The 24,284-nt window shown below is 45.4% G+C and overlaps 2 protein-coding genes across 2 annotated transcripts in view; one reads left to right on the forward strand and one right to left on the reverse strand.

Moving 5' to 3' along the window:
* Window positions 1-69: 69 nt before the first annotated feature.
* LOC122713121 (collagen alpha-1(IV) chain) lies at window positions 70-17,383 on the reverse strand. The gene is made up of 27 exons (XM_043933279.1): window positions 16,016-17,383; window positions 15,198-15,240; window positions 10,177-10,315; window positions 9,629-9,742; window positions 8,529-8,911; window positions 8,315-8,449; window positions 8,130-8,237; window positions 7,825-8,046; window positions 7,551-7,742; window positions 7,336-7,452; window positions 7,037-7,201; window positions 6,615-6,917; window positions 6,169-6,546; window positions 5,874-6,080; window positions 5,627-5,795; window positions 5,409-5,533; window positions 4,889-5,327; window positions 4,433-4,782; window positions 4,071-4,337; window positions 3,816-3,987; window positions 3,490-3,735; window positions 3,032-3,397; window positions 2,696-2,911; window positions 2,243-2,614; window positions 1,897-2,068; window positions 1,291-1,405; window positions 70-1,195 (listed from the first exon to the last, which is right to left on the reverse strand). Exons 1-27 carry the CDS (start codon window positions 16,033-16,035, stop codon window positions 938-940), a joined length of 5,793 nt encoding a protein of 1,930 aa, XP_043789214.1. The 5' UTR covers window positions 16,036-17,383; the 3' UTR covers window positions 70-937.
* Window positions 17,384-17,437: 54 nt separating this feature from the next.
* The window catches only part of LOC122713122 (collagen alpha-5(IV) chain-like), a 41,458-nt gene continuing 34,611 nt past the window's right edge, over window positions 17,438-24,284 (forward strand). Inside the window, exon 1 of the mRNA XM_043933280.1 lies at window positions 17,438-17,589. Within this exon, the coding sequence (XP_043789215.1) occupies window positions 17,476-17,589 (114 nt within the window). The 5' untranslated portion in view covers window positions 17,438-17,475. The remainder of the gene's footprint in view (window positions 17,590-24,284) is intronic.

The raw sequence follows: 24,284 nt of genomic DNA on the forward strand, positions 1-24,284 counted from the left end.
AGAGAGAGAGAGAGAGAGAGAGAAAGAGAGAGAAAGAAATACGAGTTACAATACAAAATATAAAACGAATGAAGTTTGAAAATAGAATTTTATTAGCTACAGTAGCAAAATACCTATTCACTTAAATATTTGGTTTCACACAATTACCAGGCTAAGTTCGTTTATATTAATATACAATATGTAAAGTGTGCCATATCGGATATGGGCAGTGTCCGTAGTAGTACGAAGTGAACTTAACTTTTCATACAAGATTTACGAGATATATATAAATATACATGTAATATTTATAATAATTTTTCATATATATATATTATTATTTTACATGCTAGAGAAACAATACGCTAGACACTTGTTTGAATAAAGTTATGAAAATAAAACTTATGGCGTTACACGAATTCGTCGTAATAGAAGAAAGCGGTTGACGGCAGGTTAAAAAGGCGGGGCAGTGAATACGAGTATCAAACGACATTCTCGACGAGAAGAACGAATAAGAAAAGCCGTAGGATCGCGAGTAAGAGCAAAAAAAAAAAAAAATATATAAAAGAACGAAAAGAGATATTAAAAAAAAAAAAAAAAAAAGGAAACGAAAAAGATGGCAGCATTAAAATAAGGACAAGATATTTGCGGCGGAATTTAAAAAAAGAGGGGGAGGGAAGGGGTACGAGGGAGAGAAAAAAAAAAAATTCTCTGGTTTCTCTTCATCTCGAAATTTTCACCGCGAGATCGTCTATTCGTCGTGGGCTATCCTTTCCTTCCAAACTCGATTCCTTTCTACGATGTTACGGCGATACGGACGATTGTCGCCGTTTTAAAAGAAACAAGGAAGAGAGAAAAAAAAAAAGGGAGAAGGAAAAGAGGGCAGTGAAAAGATAAATGGAAAAAAAACCCGGGGAAAAAAGAAAAGTGGGGAAGAATAGACACGCGGGTTTACATGAATTTACGCGTTCTTTATACACACTTGGCAGCGACTTATTTTGGATCTGAGATTGCCCGCTTTCAAGGTCTGTTGCTCAGGCGCTTGGAACTGTTGTCTGTCCTCGATAGTGGCCATCCAGAAACTGATCTCGTTCATGTAATAATGGCACTGTCCTTTGTTACCATTGCACTCGATGAACGGCGTCGCACGGAAGTCTTCGAGACAGGATCCGGAACTGGACAAGGATTGTCCTCCGCCCTGGGCACCAGCGCCCGTGTGCTGCAAAAAATCATCCAACGTTTTTTTTTTTCCCATACTCGTCTCACTTTCTTCACCAGGACGATGAAAATTTTTACGAGAAATAATATCCGTACCATGAGAAAACTGTATCCGATCCAAAGACCAGTCCATCCTTGTGGACAATCTGGAATATTCAACGATTGACTGTGTACGGCCAACACATTTGCCGGAACCTCGCACACCACGCATCTATATGAGACGAAAAAGAAAATTTAATCTTGGAATTACTTTTGTCCGAATTTGTCGAACGATAGTAATTGGTTGATTCGAAAGATGAAATTTATCAAATTTATATAATTTATATTTATACTTATATCGTTTATAACGATATCCTCTCAAGCGGTGGAAGGAATTAAATTATTAACAGCAACGTTAAATGAACAATTCGGTTTTCAACCTATTCTCGTATATATTTTCACGTATACGTTTCATATACGTTTGTAAACTTTACAACAAAATGAAACGTTGCATTGTCGTGCATTCGTTGGAATTGTATCTAATTTGCACGTCAGAATAAAATTTCGTTTCGAAATTTAGTTTGACGTAATAATTACTTGGAATCGAATGATAATAAGTTAATTTAACGCGTTGATAAGATAAATTAAATATGGAACACGCGAGTACACAGTTCTTACGGTTATAAAATAATTAGCAAAGATTTTTTTCTAATAAAAACATACCTGGAGATGTATTGTTCTATCTCCGATTCCTGGACAGGCATCATGGGAATTGGACTAGTGGTGGATAACCAATAAGAACGATCGCCCCGGTTACCGTAGTGGCAGACGTTGTTTATATCGCAAAAGAGGAACGGCATCGTCGAGAACTTTCGTACGCACGAACCGGCATAACCTGTTTCACGATTAGATAAGATCAGATAAGAGAAGAGAGGGAGGGAGGGAACTCGTGGCGCGCGCAAGGATCGGAATATTACGAAACGCGTGACGATTTCGGAACTAGATCGTAAGGTGGAAAAAAACTTAGGACCTCTAGATATCTAGCGCGAGATAAAGATTTTGGACTTGCCTAAATCTTGCGAGTGCGCCCTTTCATCGCCATCCGTGAACAGCAAACTGTATCCTTCCCAAAGTTTGATGTGCCCCGCGTCGCAAACAGGCACTAACTGACTTTGACTGTGTTTCACCAACAAGATACCGGTAAGATAATCGGATGCAGACTCGCACGGTAGACCCGGTTCTCCCGGTATACCCGGAACACCGACCGGTCCTTGAAGACCTGGCAACCCAGGCGCGCCGACAGGTCCCGGTAAACCCGGCAAACCGACAGGCCCTGGCTGCCCTTGAAGCCCTATCGCGCCTTTCACTCCGTTCGATCCCGGGAATCCTGGCGGACCTGGAACTCCTTTCTCCCCCGGCGGTCCTGGCGGGCCGACCGATCCTGCAAGAAAACCGAATCAATGATGCAAAATCTCGATTCGAGATGATCGATCGTTTCGATTAATATTAATAAGACGCGTACCGGGGAAACCGCGATCTCCTTTCGGTCCCATCGGTGGCTCGATGCAGTCGTCACCCTTGTCGCCTTTCTGACCGACGTATCCGACGGCACCCATCAATCCTACCGGACCTGGATACCCTCTGTCACCTTTCTCTCCGACCGGACCGGGCAGCCCGCTCACACCGTCCCAACCTCTATCGCCTTTCTCACCGGGGATACCATCTATTCCGCTCGGCCCTGTATCGAGCTCAAGCGTTATTGGGATTTCCAGCAATTTGTACGTCTGTTTTACAATCTATCTTACGATTTATTACGCGCGATTCTCGATTTCGAATATACGAATTTTTCTCAATTTACCAGGGAATCCGGGTTCTCCCTTCTGTCCAACGGGGCCGGGTGGTCCTCGCAAACCAGCGTCTCCTTTCACGCCTCTCTCACCCGGCAAACCGGGGAATCCTTTGGCTCCTGGTAGGCCATCGCGACCCGTTAAACCGGGAGGACCCATGAGGCCCATGTCACCTTTTTCACCCTGTAACCCGATGGGACCCGGCGGTCCACGTTCTCCCTTGTGTCCAGGTAAACCTGGCAATCCTTGTTCCCCTTTCTCTCCCGGTCGCCCGGGTATTCCTTCCCGTCCATGCTTTCCAGGCATACCCGGCAAACCTTTCTCGCCCTTGATCGTCAATCCAGGGACTCCCGTAGGTCCGCGTGGACCTTCGTCTCCTGAAACGATATTTGACGCGATCAAATTAATAACGAGGCGAAGAGAAGGAAAGGTGGTTAATCGTTCGAAAATGAGTATCGGGCATCGTCACCTTTAGCACCGGGGAGACCGGATGGACCTGGATTTCCAACCGGACCCGGCGCGCCGCTGTCTCCTTTTTCACCGTCGTAGCCACTCAGACCTTCCAACCCGCGGTCTCCCTTTTCTCCAGGCGCACCTCGTAGTCCAGGGATGCCCGGTTCACCTTTTTCACCTTTGATCGAAATCGTCGGCCCGGGCGGTCCACGATCGCCTTTCTCGCCGATCGCGCCGGGAATACCAGGAAGTCCAACGGCGCCTTAACGCGTCACACGTGTCATTATACACGTAACGTTCGTAAGAAATAGAAATTAGTCTTCTCTTTCTCGACTCGTTTACCTGGAATACCGCGATCCCCTTTGGCGCCGGGGATTCCAGGATGTCCCGGTGCTCCCATTTCACCTTCCAAACCGGGCAACCCGGGAGCTCCAGGTGGACCGACGTCGCCTTGTTCACCTGGCAATCCGTTGATTCCGGGTAATCCAGGCTCGCCGGGAGCCCCGATCGGTCCCTGAAAATCCAAATCGATCGATTTCTTGCAACTTGGGTTGAAACTTGGAGGGTTGAAATAGCGATCCAGCGAAAGGGACGTACCATGTCTCCTTTGAAACCGGGGAAACCTCTCACGCCAGCGTCACCTTTCAATCCTTGGAATCCTGGCAAACCGTCGCGACCTGGCGGCCCGGGTTCTCCCTTGGGACCAGGCAGACCGTCCCGACCGATACCTGGCAATCCAGGCTCTCCTTTCTCCCCATCCACGCCACTTCTACCAGGGATACCGGAAGGACCACGGATCCCAGGCATTCCCGGCTCGCCCTTCTGCCCTTTCTCCGATACCTGACCCGGTTCACCTTTACGCCCCTGTTGGGATTACGATCATTACAGATTATTTTTATTCGTTTGTCCTTAATTTTTATTCGTTGTACGGACGAGTAGCGAAGCTTGGAGCAGCTTACCGGTAATCCGGGTGGACCTCGATCGCCTTTGAATCCTTCGTATCCTGTAGCACCGGGAAGGCCCGGAGCGCCGGGCGGACCCAAGTCCCCTTTCATTCCAGGTGGTCCAGGACGACCGGGTTTCCCTTCGATTCCGGGCAACCCGGGGAACCCAGCCGACCCTTTCTCGCCACGTTCTCCTTTCATACCAGGCGCACCCTCTTGACCGGGTCTACCAGTCGCGCCCGGCAACCCACGCCTTCCCGGATAACCTTTCGATCCGTCGATACCCGGTTCGCCTCGATCCCCTTTCACGCCTGGAAATCCCGGAAGACCCGCCCTTCCACCTGCCCCCGGCAGTCCCGGTTCACCTACGCGTTCGCACGCACGAGAAACGTTACACCTCGCGTTTACATCTCGTAAAAAAATTAAGAAGGAAACGTTTCCTCAAGTTCTCCAGCCGAGATCGAATCGTACCTTTGCTTCCGTCCTTGCCGGGTAATCCCGCGATACCAGGCGGACCAGGGGGCCCGATCGGGCCGGTGTCTCCTTTCTCCCCTGGCGTGCCGGGCAACCCGCTTATCCCCGGCTCACCCGTGTCGCCCTTCTCTCCCATGAATCCCGGCAAACCTTGCAAACCGATAGGACCGTCTTTCCCAGGCGGCCCCGGAAGACCTTTCTCCCCCTTGTCGCCCGGTGGACCGGGCAATCCAGGGCTACCCTTCACCGATATCCCAGGCTCGCCCTTTTCTCCCTTCTGCGCCGGGGCGCCCGGAAATCCTCTCGGCCCTTCGCGACCAGGCTCCCCGGGGAAACCCATCGGGCCCGTGTTTCCCTTGTCGCCACGCGGACCCGGCAATCCTCTCGGCCCTACCGGTCCAGGTGGACCGATTTGTCCAGGGGGACCAGGCGGACCCTATAACGCCACGTTTATACATTGCCTTGTGTCCTGGGAGGGAGAAAAGATGAGGAAATAGTGATCGAGTCGATTCCTTACCGCGAATCCTTGTAAACCTTTGTCGCCGCTCAACCCGTCCCTGCCCGGTGGGCCTGGCTCTCCTTTCTCGCCAGGGGCGCCTCTGTCTCCCTTGCTGTTGATTAAATCGAGCGGTGGACACTGGCCTGTTTATTTACGTAAAAAGATAGTTTAAAACAAGAAGAATCGAACGAGTTTCGGATGTAGAGTGTGTATTATTGGATGGAAGGGATACTCACCGGGTTCTCCTTTTTGTCCGTACGAACCGGGTTCACCTTTCAAACCTGTTTGACCCGAGCGGCCCGGTTCTCCAGGCTCCCCTTTCACGCTCAGACCGCGCTCTCCTTTTCGACCTGGAACACCTGGCCTTCCAGGGACCCCATCTTGGCCGGGAAATCCTCTGTCACCCTGTTGCGACGTGACGAAAACGTAGAACACGTTGGGCGAGGAGCGAGCGAAAATAGGAAGAGATCAGCGTTTACTCACAGCGGTACCCTTCGGACCCGGGAAACCAGCAAATCCTATAGCGCCCTTCTCCCCGGCTGGACCTTGGGGACCCGGCGGACCTGGCCTTCCCACCTCACCCCTTATGCCTTTGTCGCCCTTCTCCGTTTTAATCATACTGGACGTGATCACCGCTGGCGTTCCAGGTTCTCCTTGCGGACCAGCCGCGCCAGGAATACCATCTTTCCCCTTTTCGAAGAGAACGTAATTTTTCTCATGAAACGAAGCTAATAAACGAAGTAACGCGATAAAATACGAGATAAATTCGAGACGTTACCGGTAGTCCTGGTGGGCCGATCGGCCCGGGTAATCCGTCGGCGCCGGGTTCCCCTGGGAATCCCCGTTCCCCGGGTGGACCTCTAGGGCCGGGAAGTCCGGGTGTGCCGTCTAGACCGCGATCGCCTTTAGGTCCTGGAAACACCGGGGGAGGAGGTAGACAGAAGCCCGCGTCCCCTTTTTCACCGGGTGCCCCCGAGAATCCTGGAGTCCCGTCTTTCCCCGGAGTTCCCCGTTCGCCCGGAAGCCCGGCCTCGCCAGGTGGTCCTGGGATCCCGTCCACGTCACCCGGCACCCCTCGTGGACCCGCGTAACCCCGTTCCCCCTTCTGCCCTTTCTCTCCGTCCAAACCGGGCGCTCCGTCCATCCCTTTAGGCCCCTGTTCGCATTTTTCCAACGTGAGAGTCGCTCTTTCGTTCTGGAATCCATCGATCGATCGATACTCACCACGAGCGAGGCGCCTTTCTCTCCGGGCAACCCCCGTGGACCTGGCAATCCTGGAGGGCCGTCGAATCCCCGCGGGCCCGTCGGCCCCGGGAATCCCGTGATCCCAGGCTCTCCCTTGGCACCTTTCTCCCCCGGCAAACCTTCCGGGCCGGGAATACCTTGCGAGCCGGGCCCTCCGGCTGGCCCTATGGGACCTCTGGGACCCGGGTCGCCCGGATATCCGTCGGCGCCGCGAGGCCCGGTAGGCCCCGGAAAACCTCGAGGCCCTTTCGGCCCCGGCGGACCCGGCGTGCCTTTCCCACCCTGTAAATTGGTGATAATAAAAATAAGGGGGAAAGATTTGGAGAAATTTAGAGAAAGATCCTACTTTTGCGCGATTGATAAATAAATAAACATAATAAATAAAATGAATGAATACTCACCCCGGGTGGACCAGGTGGTCCTCGCAAGCCTGGAACGCCCATTGGCCCGTCTCGTCCCGGTTCGCCTTTCTGTCCAGGACGACCGGGAAGACCGTCCAATCCGTCGTAACCTCGATCGCCTTTCCGTCCAGGTGGGCCCGGAGGACCCGAGAAACCATCCCTACCCTGGTATAAAAATTTCATTTGTACATTCACATACAATTTCACGTGGTTATATTATACTAGTATTATACTAGTCCGTCATTTTCCCGATTTTTATAATTCGTTTCGAAAATAAAGCGAATCGGAAGTAAACTTACGCGAATACCTGGCGCCCCTGGAAGACCTTTCTCTCCTTTCATACCCGGACTACCAGAAATACCTTGATCTCCGATTGGGCCCGGCTCTCCTTTGAAACCGTCCGGCCCCATTTCACCCTAACATGAGATGATAAAGATGAGATGGATAAAGAGGATAAAATCGAAACAATGGGCAACGAGAGAGAGAGAGAGAGAGATCGCGTTACGCGTAATACCTTGTCTCCTTTTTCACCACGGTCCCCTTGCGGAGCTATTACTTCTTCCGTCATTCCATGGAACGGTTCCAGAGGGCCGGGCGTCCCGGGAGGTCCTATCTCCCCCTTCTGACCTTTGTCACCCTTCGGACCCTCGAACGCAAGACCCATATTTCCCTTTTCTCCCTTTTGCCCTTGCAACCCTATCGGACCCTGAATAATGAATTTATATCGTTAGAAACAATCGATCGATACGATCGACCACGACGACGATGACGATGCGATGGTTGCTTACAGGTGAGCCACGCTCGCCCTTCGGTCCTGGAAGTCCGTGCTCTCCTTGCGGTCCCGGTGGACCTGGGGGCCCTCTCACGCCATCGATACCGGGCTCGCCCTTTTGACCTACGGGGAATCTGCCGGCGAAACCTGGTTGACCCTTTTGCCCCTTCTGCCCAGGAGGACCTCGAAAACCGCGGGGACCAACCTCTCCGGGATAACCACGCGCACCAGGCTCACCCTGAACCAATCAGGACCGTACGTTTGAGATATATATATATATAGAGGACAAAGGACAGAAAGATAGGATCGAGGTAAACGTACGTCTGTTCCATTGCAACCGTCACGACCCGGAATACCTGGAGCTCCGGGCGGACCTTGAACCCCGGGCACGCCAGCGATACCAGTGAATCCAGGTACACCCATTTTACCCTAGAAAGGAAACGCAAGATCGAACGCAAAGAAAAATACACGTGTAGAAATAATTTGGAAGATTCGTATATACGTACCCTATCACCTTTCGTTCCACGCGGTCCCTGAGGGCCAGGTTCACCTTTGTCCCCTTTTGGCCCCAGCAGACCTTCCGCACCCGGAAATCCCCTCTGACCTTTCGGCCCCTGTGGTCCTAATATACCCGGTGGTCCCTGGTGCGAGATAAACGAATAAATGAAGATTGATGACGAACCATCTGTATTAATTATATACATTCGACGAATCACTCACTCTGGACCCTTTCTCCGCGAAACATTTGGGCACGCAGCAAGCCGATCCGCTACAATTCCTAGGTGGGACCTGTCCCGGAACCGGCACAACCGTGTAACTGCTCGGATAAGTGTCCGAACCGTCCCCACCCGCGCCGTATCCCCCTCCTCCGCGCTGCGAATATCCGCGCTGCTCGTAAGGATCTATCACGCGTCCGTAATCGTCCCTCGATCCATAAGTTTCTCGGTATCCATTCCCGTAAGAACCTCTGCTGCCCTCCCCTTCCCTTCCGTAAGAGTCCTCGTAACCTCGAGACCTTCCGTAAGTATCGCCAGATTCTTGATTGTAAGGATCCAAAGGGATTTGTTCTCGGCCTTGATTGTACGATCCTTGATCGAAGCCGGCTGAGAGGAAGAGATTAGATTCCGGTTAGAGTGGTAGTAGTAGTAGTAGTAGTAGTAGTAGTAGTAGTAGTAGTAGTAGTAGTAATAGATGGACCGCGAGAATCAGAGAATTGTGGAAGTGGATCGGAATGAATTTGAAACCAGTGGTGGTTGCAAATAGCGGCAGAATAATGGGGGGGGTTATCGCGCGATCGATGCAATTTTGATGGAGTTCTCGCGGAATTCGATGGAGTTGGATAAGTTCGAGTAAGTTTTTTTAACGAAATTTCGAAAATTCTTAAACACCAGGGGGATTAAATCGACGATGCGTGACTGAAAATATAATTTCCCGAATAAACCGCCAACTCGACGATGCGGAAAAAAGTTATGAAAGTTTTACGAAAGTAAAATCCGTTTCGAGGCTTGTGAATTTTATACCTATCTTCGAAATTCAACTTTCTACTATTAGAACGTTAAATTTTATGGAACATAGTAATATTATACAATTTAAGGACAAAAGATAAACGTTAATTATCGGACCGAGGTAGAATTTTGAAATTAGATTACCTTTAAAGGAAATAAATCTAAACATTTTCTGAATGATATTGTATTGAGAGAAATTATATCGGTATTAAATGTTAGAACAGAAGAGAAGATCGAGAATATTAAAGGAATTGTATTATTTATATATAAAAATCTGTCTTAATAATATCTTGTTTCTCGGAATTATAATATTACCATAATTGGTATGATATCCTCCCCCGGAATCGTCGGTTCTTTGACCGTAATCGTATCGATCATCGTCGATCGGGCCTTGATTGCTTAAGTACCGCCTGTCCGCTTCATCCGAACCTAAGGATTAAGATAATAAATATGAAATAAATTATGAAATGAAACGTTGTATCGAAATCCAACGAATTGAATAAGAAAAAGGGAAAAAAGGAAAAAGAATAGAGAGAGAGAGAGAAAAAAAAAATTAAAAGAGAGAATTCAACGAGAAAAGCAAATATCATACCAAATACCAAACGGAAAATTAATTAAATAATTTTTGTAGATTTTAGATTGGAAGAAAAAAATTCCGAGCTCGGAGTTTTTTCACTCCATGTGTTTTTTAACAAATCTTTTTGCAAGGATAATCTTTCGTCTGGATGATGTATAAAACAAATGTAAAAAAAAAAAAAAAAAAAAAAAGAAAAAATAGAGATAAAAATATTACGCTATTAAAATTGTTTTTTTTTTTTTCCATTCTCTATAAAGGAAATCGAGAAAAGAGATAAATTCTATACCTTCGTTATTCGTAACAAAAGTTTTCCATCGTGGTGAAATATTATAATCGTCATCGGTATTGTTCGGTTTTCCGATATCACCCCGTCCGAGAGGAACAACAGGCGGAGGATTGTACGACCATGACGTATGATTATATTGCTGGAAAAAAAAATGTATAAATTAAAAACGCAAATTAAGGGAAGAAAATTGGATTTATATATATATATAATTCTTTTCCATCTTTTCCATCTACGGAAATATTATAAAATAAATTGTAAAGATATACTTTAGATACGATGTACTACATGTTCGATAATCGATATGGAAGTACGCGATGAATGTATCGACTGAGATCTAAAGATCCGACGGACCTCGAACGATCTATAAACTACTTTACCGACAAACTACGGTATATCGATGATCGATAATCCATTGAAAAATTCTATTTTTCATAATATTTTTGCTTATAAAGAAATTGAACAAAGTTGATCGTTGTTACAATCGGCCTAAAAGATAATTATGAATAATTGGATAAGAAACGATAAGAAGAAGGAGAATAAGAATCAGAATCGGAACAGATAAAATAAAATAAATTATAATACGGTATTATTTATGTTATTAAAAAATAAAAAAAAAATCAATATTCAACTCGTGGAAGATATAAATTTATCGTGAATTTTAATTTTTACAAATTTTCTATAAAAATATCGTGAAAAACATATATATAGTTGAAAAAAAAAAAAAAAGAAAAAAATATAACGTGACTCGACTCGATTAAAAAATAAAAGCTACATTAAACTAACCACACTGTAATGTGAAAACGTACAGCTAAGCATATGTATCAAATATAAAGATTAAACGTATTTTCAAAGCATCTTCTTACGTCTTAATACTTCTAAGATAACGGTCGATAAGTTATTACATACGCTTCTTATATGGCAGAGCACGTTTCATTTTTAACCCGCGAAATTTTTATCGTATACTTTTTTTTTTTTCTTTATATATATATAAAATTTACTCGCAATACGAAAAAACTTAATATGGATCTTTGACGAGCATCGAATATCGTAATTCTCCAACGCGTCAATATCGACGAACGTATGTTAAACTTTATTTCGATCGAAACATCACGATTCTTCGAAGAATTAACGCGCGACGTGTCAAATATATATATTTACCGTACAAACGTGTGTAAACGAGATGTATAGGAGCATTACCAAGGATTGAGAAAATTATTCGATAGACGAATGGAGATATTTTTCGAAAAGGAGGATCGATCTATTCCACGTCCGGCGATCGCGATATAGAAATTAGCTCGGTCCAGTCAGTGGATGCGTCATCGCGTTCGCGAAAAGTCATTGTCTTGCCCTCGTTTTCACGTTTTATCCTTTTTAAGTTTCGGGATGGAACGCGCTGACAGGAAGCGCGGAGAGATAACGTTCGCTCGTTATCGTTTCGAAATGACGCGCCGTACGCTCTGTTCCCCCTTTGATTCCCTTTCTGGCCACGCTTATTAACGTTTCCCTCGAAAAAGATGAATGAAAGTGTGGGTATTATCGAAACGGAAGATACTCGTTTCACGAGAGAGAGAGAGAGAGAGAGAGAGAGAGGACGTCTTGGGAAAGTTCGAGAAAGGAAACGAGGGAGAAAACCGATATAGATTACAATTTTTCTTCTCCACGTCTAAATTATTCGTTGAATCGTTTTTCAAATCTTCGTTCCAGAATAATAGCGGGGTAGCGCGTGTTACGATTTAGCCATTGATAATACGATAATTCGCAACGGCCTCGCGACCAGTTAAACGCTGGAAACAGATTTGACTGACATCATTGCTGAAAATATGTTGGGGATTATTACGCTTCTTTTCGATTTCGCGTGCCGTTCGTAGAAATCAAAATTTTCTTCTCGCGAAATCGTATCGTTACGAATCGTTCACCGATCGAGGCGTATAAAATTTCGGAAATAGAGCTTGGTAGCGAGCACGAAATTTAACAGTAGTAGTAAAAATGAAGTGAAAATAGCAATTGAAAATTGAGATTAAAAACAACAAGTATAAGCTATGAATACGAAATTGACATAATTATCATACGATAATATACTTATTTCCAAACAATGAATCACAGATATTACGTAGCTACGTTAGCGTTAAATTATTCCATTTCGCTTTAATCTACGATGATGGAAGATAAGAGAGAAGAAAGAAGAAGAAAAATTATTTTCAACGTCCCCCGATTCGATTTATCCCGATCGCGATCTAAATTATCAATTACACGTGGAAACTGTCTAGAGAAAACTATTAATTTTCGATCGCCTCGATCGGTAAAATGGTCCGAAAAACCGAATTACGATCGTCGCGCGCATTTTTATTCTCCTCCAGCGGATCCATCCGAAATTGGAATTCTTGCGTCTGAGCGATCTCGCTCGACCAAGCCAGCCCAATTTTCCAGATTCCAACGCGGATCGCTATCTTCTCGCGACGGTTCGACAACGGTTCGTCCCTTTTACCTTCTTGGCTTCTTTCGCGAATCCGCGATTACATAACACCACGTTTCTTACCTCCTTCTTCCGATCTTTTCGCGGCTCGTCGACGCGACGAACGCAGCGGCGCGCGTTTAAATGGCGAGTCAACAAAGCGTAGGACGAGAACCCTACGCCAATTGGTCGGTCGAACAACAATCTTTACGACGTTTCGCGCGGCGCGACGACGTCTAGATGGAGAGAATCGAGCGATTCGTTTCGCCTCGTTCCCTTCTCGAGATAGCGTGGAATGTTCCGTCCATCCGTATCGCCAACGGTATCTTTGTTGTCTTAAAATTTTTCTAGCCGACGTTTCACTCCCGTCTTATTTAAGCAACGACCACCTATCGTCGTCGACGATACGACGATCGCTTCTTCGCCAACGATAACCGTACGAGAGCCGCACGTTACAACAGACATTATAAGCTATCTTTTCCCGAGCGAAAAAAGAAGAAGAAGAAGCGTTCTCGTTAAAAATTCGCGCGTAATCGAAAACGATCCGTAATATCGTCTATCGCGATATCATTCCTCGTCGAAGTCTCGTTGCACGGTTCTCGCACCGTTAATTGCTCCTCCTCCAACCGTGAAACCAGATTACATACACGATCGTAACAACTGTCCGTCGTAATCGCGATTTCGTCGGACGCGATTTATCTTGCGAGTTATGCCCCCTTTAACAGCCTTTAACACGCGATCGACTCGACGACGATCGTCATTAATCCCGCGGCAACCGCTCCGTAAACCCGTTTCTCCGACTAAACACTTTCGCTACGACACGAGTCGCGTTCCTCGCCGAATCATTTTTCGCGTTTCACCGCTTCGTACCGAGCGCACTCTCGAAAAATTGAAACCAACGTTGAGATACACATTTCGTTACGTATGTATATCTCTGCGGATAACGCATCCGCGAAACGATGATCGATTACGAACCGATATGCGTACGAGGGGGGAAGAAGTAAAAGAGAGAAAGAGAAGAAAAGAAGAAACTAATCTACTATCAAAATAAACGTATCGCTATCGAATCGAGTCTCGAGCAAACGAGTCTCGAGCTAAGAGATATCGAGAGAGAGAGAGGAGAGAAAATCCGCGCCGAGTGATCGAAAACTATCGGAACTTTTAAAGGAACGATCGGTGTGAAAATCGACCGATTGAAAAGAAAAGAAAAGAAAAGTCGGATATTCGGTAGGAAAGTTTTTCTTCTGATGAGGATCCAGGCAACGGTGGTCAATCGCCAACTATTTTCAATAGTGACTAAGGTCTAACTAAGGTTGGTTCGCGTGCGTGTACGTATGACGCGGTTAATAAAATTACACACACCGGCGCGGTTACGACGCCTCGTAGGCGGACTAGTCGCTAACAGACGACTGCCCTATTTCGAATTTAACACCTTTCCATCGTTGGTAGACGACAAATCTGGTAAAACGTTGTTATCGCATCCGCGACCGATGTTCGCGTTATCGACTCTGCGCCCTCGATGCATACCGCATCGCGAAAATAAGCTGGTTAAAAAAAGGAGGAATCATATATATTCGCGTTATCGAGATTTTATTTCTCGTCGAAAATTTTTTTCTCTTAAAAATTGCATCGTTTCCCCGCGAAATCGGAATCCGCGCTTCGTCGAAAGATAACAAACAGCTCGTCCGGATTCCTTCGATAGAGGTAGGGAAAAATTGGGGAAAAATTTCTCCGAAAGTATAATTGTTGTTTGAAATCGTGCCAAGTCGAGAACGGAAAGATAAACGGCGATACATTCCTCGATATATCCCTCGTTACTATTAAAAAAATGGATTGGAACGTCGTCGAGTCGTTATCGAAGGTGAATGAATTAGCTATCCAATCCTATTATCCATTTATGCCAATTTATGTCAATGCTACTGCGAAAGATGTACGAAAGATCGCTCAAGCTTCTGCTTAATTAAATTACCGTTTGATCGTTCGGACGCGAACAACGAGTATAAATTCAAAAATTGTATCTACCCTCGATATATATATATATATATACACATACACGCGATTATATAAATTTTCGATAAAAGATCTATTCGAAAAATAAAATTGGACGATCGACGAGCGGAAAGGAGCGATAAGCGAATAGCGCGTTATCAGCGCCAAGATTATTCGACGGGGTCGGATCGACGCGACGGAATCGCGTTCGAAAATCGCACGCTTCTCGGTCGTGGAGAGAGAGGAGGCGAGAGAAGGGAAGAGAGGAGCTAGATCTGATCGATCGAGACGCGTCCTTGGCTTTCCACCCGGCTTTTTCGCCCCCGAAACGGCAGGGTGGACAAAGGAGGAGGAGGAGGAGAGGCGGAGGGTCGGATCGCACGCGCCACGAAACGCGATCTCTACTCGATCGGGTTCGTTGTTTCGCTGCGAACGTGCACGTGCATCGCGTGCACCGATGCATCGACGCGACCGTCGTCGTCAACGTTGTTGTTGTTGTTGTTGTTGTCGTCGTTGTCGCGGATCGAACGGAACGCGGCGTGTCGAAATGTCCAACGATTGAGCTAACGATTCTACGTACCCCACTCGCTATCCCGGCCAGGAACACTGCGGATGCGACGAATCTGAAAAGAATACATTTTTCGTAATTATTCGCATCGCGATCGTGCTGATCCCATCATCAAGCATCCCATTTTTCTCGTCGATTTTTCTCTTTTCGATTAACCAAGAATATCCAAGTTAGAAATGAGAGAGGTATAGGAGGAGCGAAAAATTGGGGAACGGGGGGAAGGGATTTTTACAACTTTTTCTCGATACCACCATCGATCTCGTCGATTCGATCGAAAAGAGAGAGAAATTGGAAAAAAATTTGGTTTCGAGCGGACCGACTACGCGCGTCGAGATATCGAAAATATTTTTTTGAGAGGAAATAATCGACTCGATTGAAATTTCGCATCCGTCGGTATCCGGATAACGGGGGGATGAAAGTGCCCCCTCTGTCTGTTAAAATACCTATGGCGCGTGCACGTTGGAAAATAAAGGAGAGGAGACGACAACAGGGGAGAAAAAGTAAGACGAGCGGGACGAGTGGAACGCGAGCGGAGAGAAGAGAGGAATTATCCGTAAGATCCGCGAGGAGAGGAATATATATATATATATATATATATGTATCCGTTGGAAGAAGAATAACCCGCTTCCGTGTCACGCGGAATGGAAAAGCACGACACCGAAAGCACGTGTATCCGCGCGATACGCGTAACGAGGCACAGGTTGACGAACCGACGAGTACGAGTGAAAGAGAAGAAACGGAAGGAAGGAAGGAAATCCGCGCGGAGGAAAAAGAAGAAAGAGAAAAAAGAAGAGAAGAAAAGCAAGGAGGAGAGAAGAATGGCAACTCACCGCAATCCCAACCGGGTCATTTCGAGCTCCCTATTCCTGGACGGGTCTAGGGAGCCGAAGAACACAGGCTAACAACACGAGCACCGCACCGACAGGCAGTCACAAAATATCGCGGGGAAGCCGGGACCGAGTAGACGTGGTGTGTGGACCGTCCCATCCAGGGAGGGCTCTGAATGAACGTCGGGTGGAGGGAAGGAAGGTGGAGGCGGCCGCCGAGCCACGCCAGCTAGAATTCCTCCGCCGAAAGGATCGGGACAGAGAAGAAGAGGCTTCTCTCGGTTCCGCGAGACCTCGTGTGCCTCTCGCGCTGTTCGCGCGCTCTTTCCGTCTCTCCTCTCTCTACCTCCCCCGCTCTCGCGTCGCTCCCCGCGCGCACACACGCACACACGCATACACGACTCTCTCTCGTGGCCACAGCGGAATCGAACTCTCCAGCCTGCCTCCGCCAACTGCGGCGGGACCACCAGACACCGACGCCAGGGCGCGACAAGGAAGGAAGGACAGAAGGAGAAACCGAAACGGGAGAGGAAGGGAGTGGGAAGGGAAGAAGATCGAGGAGTGTTGCGCCGCTGGAGGGAGGGAACCGAGAAGAGGAAGAGGAAGAGGAAGAAGAAGAAGAAGAAGAAGAAGAAGAAGAAGAAGAAGAAGAAGACGAGGAGGAGGAGGAGGAGGAGGAGGAGGAGGAGGAGGAAGAAAAGGAGGTGGTGGTGTCGTCGTCGAGGTGGAAGAGAGAGAGAGGAGGAGAGGATTGGTGACCGGGTCGAGGCAAGCTCGGTCGCGCGTCGCGCGAGGACTGTTGCACGGGCCGAGCCGATGTCGATCGCCGCGTAGACCTCTCCGACTCTCGAGCGAACCGTACGAGTAGAGCGGAGAACGAGAGGGGGAGCGTTTACCCACCACCGTGACGCGGTCGGACGCGCAAGGATACAGCTTGGCCGAGAGAGAGAGAGAAGAGAGAAGAGCAGCGCCTCCTCCACCGCCGACTTAGGCCTGTCTGGTTGCGCGAAGCTGCGACCGATCCGAGGAGGAGGACGGGCCAAGCGGGCCGTCTGTCTGGCCCTTGGACACCGCTCATCGACCATCGGCCACCGCGTCGTCTCTCGACTACGCATCCAGGTCCACGAGTAACGATCGCGCACGCCACGTTTTCCATCGCCTCGTATAGTCTCTCCTCCGTTCCGAGGAGGAACCTGTCCTCCTCGTTCGCGACGCTCCACCGGCACGGCTACACCGAAACCGGAACAACGACGAGCGAGAAGCGACACCGACAGGAACGAGAGGAAGAAGAAAAGGAAGAGGAAGAGGAAGAAGAAGAAGAAGAAGAAGAAGAAGCAGTAACAAAAGAAGAAGAAGAAGAAGAAGAAGAAGAAGAAGGAGAAGGAGGTGGAGGAGGAGGAGGAAGAGGAAGAGGAAGAGGAGGAGGAGGAGGTGGAGGAGGAGGAGGAGGAGGAGAAGGTACGATGCTGCCTAGGGCCAACGCAACCCGCGGGTTACGTTCGTTCCCGGTTGTCCTGCGAGTCACCTGCGTCCTTGCCCTACTCGTCGTCACGTGGATACCGGTCACCGAAGCTGTGGTGAGTCCTTGAAACATCCCGCTTACCTACGCCTCGCTTCTTCGTTCCTCCTCCTTCTAAGGATCTCCCAAAACACGAGACACCGTGTTTCCTTCTCTTTCCCGTTATCGCTTTTTTCTTTTACACGCCACTTTTATGTACCATTATTATTACGTTCTAACCTCGTCGCATCTCCTTCGTTCTTGAACCTTAGCGAGAGAGGAAGAGAGAGAGAGAGAGAGAGGGAGGGAGGGAGGGAGGGAGAGAGGGAGAGAGACAGAGAGAGAGAGAGAGAGAGAGAGAGAACGGAATTAACGTTGATTTCGCTAGTGTCGTTTATCCAGTGGTACGTTTAACAGATTAACAGTTCCGTTTGCGTTCCGTTTCTTTCGACGACAACGATAATTTTCGTTATTTCAAATAAAACGCGCGCTATCATCGATCATCGATCATCGAGTATGAACGATGAATGAACTTCTAACTTTCGCGCAACTAGGTATCTCGGTTATCGAGAGACGAGATACCGGTTCGTTCGGTTTGCGCGAGAAAGCGTTTCCTCGAGAGAGAGAGAGAGAGAGAGAGAAGGAGAGGGGGGGGATCGGAGATGAAGAAGGGAAGAGAGAGAGAGGGGGGGGGGAGGGAGAGGGAAGAGTAAAGGAAAATTAAATTATCGCGAATTTTCGTTGTTCCGGAACGAGGCAAGGAATCGGGGAGCTCGGCGTTTCCGTTATCGCGTCATATACAGGAATGCGCGACGCGAGACCTAGAAAGCGAACGCGATCGACCACCGTACGTTGCGTTAGCCACGTTTTATTAACGTAGGTGAGGACAAATTAACCGGAGGCGACGACGTAACGTCGGTCGAGCATCTGGAACGATTCGCGTCGGTCTATAGGTTTTTAAAAAACGATCCCAAGGCGCATGCGCGTAGGAATGCTACGATCGATCTCTCGATCCAATCCTCCTTTCGGATTCCAAGATCCGAAAAATTCGCTATACGCCTCGCTTTTGCGCGATATCGATACCATTTTCCATATTTGTCTTACGTATATCTCATTCTATTGCAGCTTTTCGTATTTTTCGTTCGAATTTCATTTCCGAAATTTTTCCTTTTCACAATTTCGAACGCACAGTTTCGATTTTTTATCTTCGGAATAATTTCTCACTCTCCAAGTAAGAATAACGAATAACGAATAATCAGTTTTTATCGATTCGTAAATATTTATCTTTACGATTTTCAGTCCGCTTAGCCGGATAAAGAGTTGGAAAGAAAAAGAAAAAGAGAATTCGGAATACATTAATGAACGCGAACGCGATGATCGTCACGGAATGATTTCGATTCCATCCGTTGATATTTTTTTAAGATAGGCGTGAACGCAAACGAAGCAGCGATCGTTTGAATTTCATTCGTCGCGTATGTAAAAATCACCTGCGTGTATATATATATATATATATATATATATATATATATATACACGCGTAATAATAAATTCTTATAACATGCTCAAAAAATAGATATATAGGTCGCGTTATCTGTGCGGACTCGTTTCAAATTGTTTACAAAGAAGTTATTTTATCGACTTTTTTGTGAAATCGTATCCATGTTAATCCAATCCGCCGGTTCGAACGATTTTTCGATCTAATTTCGATATACGTATAAGAGGGGAGGGGAGGGGAGAAGTTTTTTCGCATTCTCATCATTTTTCCATCTTCGTAATGATTGGCCGCGTATAATAAATATTATTTGGTTTTGGTTAAGCGTATCATTTCCTCGATTTCGCGAAACAAATCGTATTATGTCGAATCTATGGAGAATGGGCGCGTATACAAACGCGAATCGCCTCTTCCGATGAGTGGAATTCACGTGTGACTCGTGCGTGATGTCACAAACCGTTAAAAGCGTTTATCTTGAGAGCGGAGGTTATGAATAATGTATGCGGGGGTATTTTTGCAATTACACGGAAATTTACGCAACAATGTAATCGCATTGCGTAACCAATTCGCGTTTCGCGTGTTCCAAGATATTGTCGATATTCGTTGTTGATGCTTTTTCTTTTGATCCTCTCCTTTATTCGTGGAAAAAAGGGTCGCGAACATCTTTCATTCGAGATTGGAAACGCACGGTGGATTTTTCTAAAGCGAACTTACACACCTCTTTTATATTTAGTCATCGGGCGTCGGGGCCGTAGCCCTCTTTTATAGCTCCGTATATAACACGTGTGTAAGTCCAGTTATTAAAAGCACAAGTACGAGTGACGTCAGGGACCGGTGCTTACCGATTACGAACGATCAAATTTGGAAATTGGCAAACTCTCCTCTATCCTCTATACGATTTAAAAATTAGTACCGAGTTTAGTTTCTTCTCTCGTTCAGTTTTCCTTCCTTGTCTTTCCCTAACCCTTCAATCGAAGATTTCAATCTCGACTCCAAGTATCTCCTACTACTACTATTACTATTACTACTACTAGTGGCTTCCCGCCACTCTCCGCTTCTTCCATTATCTCGACCTCTCTCTCTCTCTCTCTCCAGTTTCTATAATTAACATCTCGTGTTTTCGTATCGATCGCGTTGTAAACTTCGTTCACGTACGATTACGATGCGTTTCGATCTCGCAACGAGATAATATTGGATATTTCGAAAGAGACGAGCGATATCTCGTGCTCGATGATAAACGAGTCGAGCGAAAGGAAACGCGCGAGTAAAATAGATTTTATTGTATCGATCGCGAGGCGTTTCGAATTTATTGTATACGGATATTAAAAAATACTAATAAGAAAAAATAGTAATAAAAGAAGGAGAGAAAGAATCGAAGAGTAATAACGAGTAATAAGTGTAAAAAGTTTTAAAACGTAGATGGTTCGTAAACGTTGTTGGTTGGTCGGGGTATCGGTTGCATCTTCCTCTATCTCGTTGAAATCACCCGGTAAACAAGCGTGTAGGCGATTTCGACGCCTGAACCGAGTGCACATCCTTTACGAGGCATAAAAGAAGATAACTGTCAACGTGTAGGGTGGCGGATGGGAATGGAATAAACGTTAGGTCAAAAGGTTTACGCATTTTTTTCGAACCCCGACAATGGTCCGTTATGCCGCCAAGTTATTCAGTATCGTGAGAAATAGTTCGGAAAGGGAGCCTCTCTCTTTTTCTTCTCTTCGCTTTTCTACCAACTTTTCCTTCCAAATTCTCTCATTGATCGACGCGACAATGAAAATCTATATAAATCTGTCCCTCGGTAGATAGATTTCGGGAATCGAGTTTCAAACCATTCGATCGATTTCGTTCCAAGAATTCCCGAGATTTTTCGAGATTTTTCGAGATTTTTCAAACGAAATGGAAGAAGAAAGACGAAAGGAAAGATTCTTCTTCTTCTTCTTCTTTTTCTTCTTCTTCTTCTTCTTCTCTATAATATACTTCGATACTTGGACGATCGGTTTACACTCAATTATAACGTATAAACTCGCGTTAATCGAATAATTTGGTATAATCGACACGATCGATCGATCGGTACGATATATCGAAGATTGGCTTTGTTCTCGAAGAAGGAGCGAGATAGCGGGAAATGGAGAAGTAATTCGAGATCGCGCAACAACAACGCGTTCCTTCCTTCCTTCCTTGCTTTAGAAAAGAATGGGATAAAGATTATTATTATTATATAGCTTCTCGATTTCACCCGTTTTCGTTGATCTCTCTGATTTTCCGACGAAGAAACAAAGAAGCGGCGATCGAAAACGACCGTTGCTTATTGCACGCTAACAATACCGTACTTACTATTCCTAAAGTATACGAGGAAACTATGGTATAGGGGGGGTTATTTACATAAGTATAATAGAAGGCTGTGTTACCTTGACTAACCGAGAAAGCTTGCATCCGAGACACGCGATACAGCTCCGGTTAAATATTCGTTCACGTGGGTCGTTATTACTAAATTATGCGTGAAACGGAGACACTTGGTCATCGCTACCTATAATCGAGATATCGGCAAATAATAATACACACGTACGACTAATTATATTAGACTCGTGTTATATTCTCGTTGTTGTTATTTCGATTCAATTGTCCGATCGATAAATTCGTTATTTGCGACGAATAAAACTATCTGTTTTATACGTGATAAATTTCAATTTTTTTTATATTGGACGGGAGGAAAAATATCGCAGCTTGTATCGATTATTGAAAGATTTAATTTTAAAATTAAATCGTTTACAGAATAATATTTTGTAAATTTGTCAATGTTGATCAAAGTTTTCGCTTTTTGTTGAAATTAATTCCGTACGATTATTCGCGTAATACGATGAAAATAAAATTTATTTTCGATTTCTTCCGAATGCGTCGTTCTTCGATGTTTTCAAAGAGGGGAGAAAAGAAAAAAGAGAGAGAGAGAGAGAGAGAAATACACGTGTCGCGTTTATATTTCCTTGAATAAATATTATAAACGAAAAAAAGGAACGTTTCCTTTGAACGAGCGATATATTACGAAATAATTGACGACTTGGTCCGCGATATCTGGGATTTCTGTTGCTCCGTAGGAAGAGTCTGCCCCTGATAACGATAAACTTTTCCTGTTGTTGTCGCGTGGAGACAATCACAATCAACGCGAGGATGCACTACTCATTTCATCTTCCTCGTAAAACAACCCTGTATTTGACGAGATAAAAATTTGCGTGACATCGCATTCACGGACATTCGTTAATGCGACGTCCCGATTAATTTTAATTACGTTACAAAAATTTATCGCGTTGTTCTTTTCTTTTTTTTCTTCTTTCCCCCCCCCCCCTCCTTCTCCCCCACTGAAAAAAACCTCGATAATAGAAAACGGATGTTTCAACAATGCTTTTTATTCCTCACGTGATTCAATCTCGAACGAAGGATGCCCACGCTGCCCATCTTCCCGGAATATTTATATATATATATATATACACACACACACACGTTCCTTCTATGTATCGAAAAATACTCGGTGGCCGCGGTTTCTATACGAATTCTACTCTCACCTGCATTTCACGACGCTAAATACGTAAGCTTGTTCCACCCACGTGAACGAGAGGGAAGTCGAGTAAAAATAGGGAAGAAGTGTGCTATCCTACGATAGTTTACTTACGAGCATACTATAAGCGATATTTACGCCATCTGTCTCCTCTATAAAATGTTCGTTCCAACATCGTAACGGGTAGTAAGGAAAACGAAAAAAAATACGAAAGATCGTAAGAAAAAAACGATCCTTTCCGAACGAACAAAAGAATTCTTCATTTGTATTTAAATCTACAAATTTTTACGCACATCTCTCTCCCATCTCTCTCTTTCTCTTTTTCCTATATCATCGATGTCACGAAGATAATTGACAAATTTAAAACTTTGTACAATTCATCGAGTTTAACGGATGTGAAATATTGCACATTTGCAATTTAATTCTCGATTTAAAATTCATCGATCGATTCATAAATCGAAAAAGAGAGAGAGAGAGAGAGAGATCTCGTGTCGTATGCGTATACGATTCAGATGTCATCCGAACTCGTTTCCTAAATTGCAGCTATATTAATGAAAGCGTCCTTCGTAACGTGGAAGTCTCCCCAATATTAAAAGTTACCGACACATTAACAGATTGATGGTAAAACGCGTTATACGAATGACATCACCTTCTAGAATTGTTGTATGCAAATACGTCATTGACCATCATTAACCCCATTATGTTTATGCCTCGTGCCGGCCAATTTTTTTCCTCATCTCAACGCAAACATTCTTTGACGAAAGAAAACGAATTCATTTCGCCTCGATTAATCACGACAGTGGCGATTTATAACACGAGTATTTGTATCATAACGCGTGTAATAATAAGTCCAAATTATTTCAATTTCGTTTTCTTTTTTATCCTTCCGTATTCGCCAAGTGAAATCGTATACAAAATATCTGATAGATATCGCGACCAAGTTAATGCAATATCATGATGATGATCAATCGATGACGCGTGTGAAAATAATTTCAGACGTGACGTCATACAAATATTTATACGGTTGGGATACAATAATACGGTACAATCTATTTACGGATTGTGATAGATCGACGTGCTGTAAATTCGAGAAAAGCGCGCTACGACCGTTGGAAACCGTAGACGTTCGAAGAAACAGAAAAAAGAAAAAGAAAGTCGTTCGAGTCGTGAGTTACGCCCTTCCTATGTATGTATACGTTACATCACAGGTCGGACCGACGAATCGTCAACAAAGAGGCGATACAAAGAGATATATATATATAAACGCATTTACTTGGTTAAATGGAATAGAATATCGCGCGATGGAATGTTTGATCATTTACTTGGATCGTCATCGCTAATTCATAAGTCAATTATTCAAAAAAAAAGCGACATCTCCCAATGACATCACGATCTGATCTCATTCGTTGCAAATGTACGTACGCAACTTACTTACTACGTTGCATCCAACAACGTTATCCAACGAATCCATCGCGTTAAAAAAAATAAACAACTTCAATTATCTAATAATTTTCCGAAACGAAAACATCGTAACAAGATCGTCAATTTGATTACGTAACGATTGATATTTGGCCAATATTGCCTCTTATTTCATTGCTTGATCGGATTGATCTATGTAAAATTTCGATATTCGATGTATCTTTTTTTATCTATATAATACGAATCATAATCGAGACGGATCTGTCGGCAACTGTCGGTTGACCATTAAAACGATATTAGTTTTATAGCTCGA

Source organism: Apis laboriosa, unplaced genomic scaffold (assembly GCF_014066325.1).
Source record: "Apis laboriosa isolate Shangri-la unplaced genomic scaffold, ASM1406632v1 scaffold22_cov146, whole genome shotgun sequence".
NCBI classification, from domain to species: domain Eukaryota; kingdom Metazoa; phylum Arthropoda; class Insecta; order Hymenoptera; family Apidae; genus Apis; species Apis laboriosa.

Coding starts and splice junctions, on each gene's coding strand:
- LOC122713121 (XM_043933279.1), bottom strand. CDS start 16,035: ATGACCCGGTTGGGATTGCG. Junction 4,338..4,432: donor GAGGTCCACCCGGATTACCG/GTAAGCTGCTCC, acceptor TAATCCCAACAG/GGGCGTAAAGGTGAACCGGG. Junction 1,406..1,896: donor ATAGAACAATACATCTCCAG/GTATGTTTTTAT, acceptor CGTCTCATATAG/ATGCGTGGTGTGCGAGGTTC.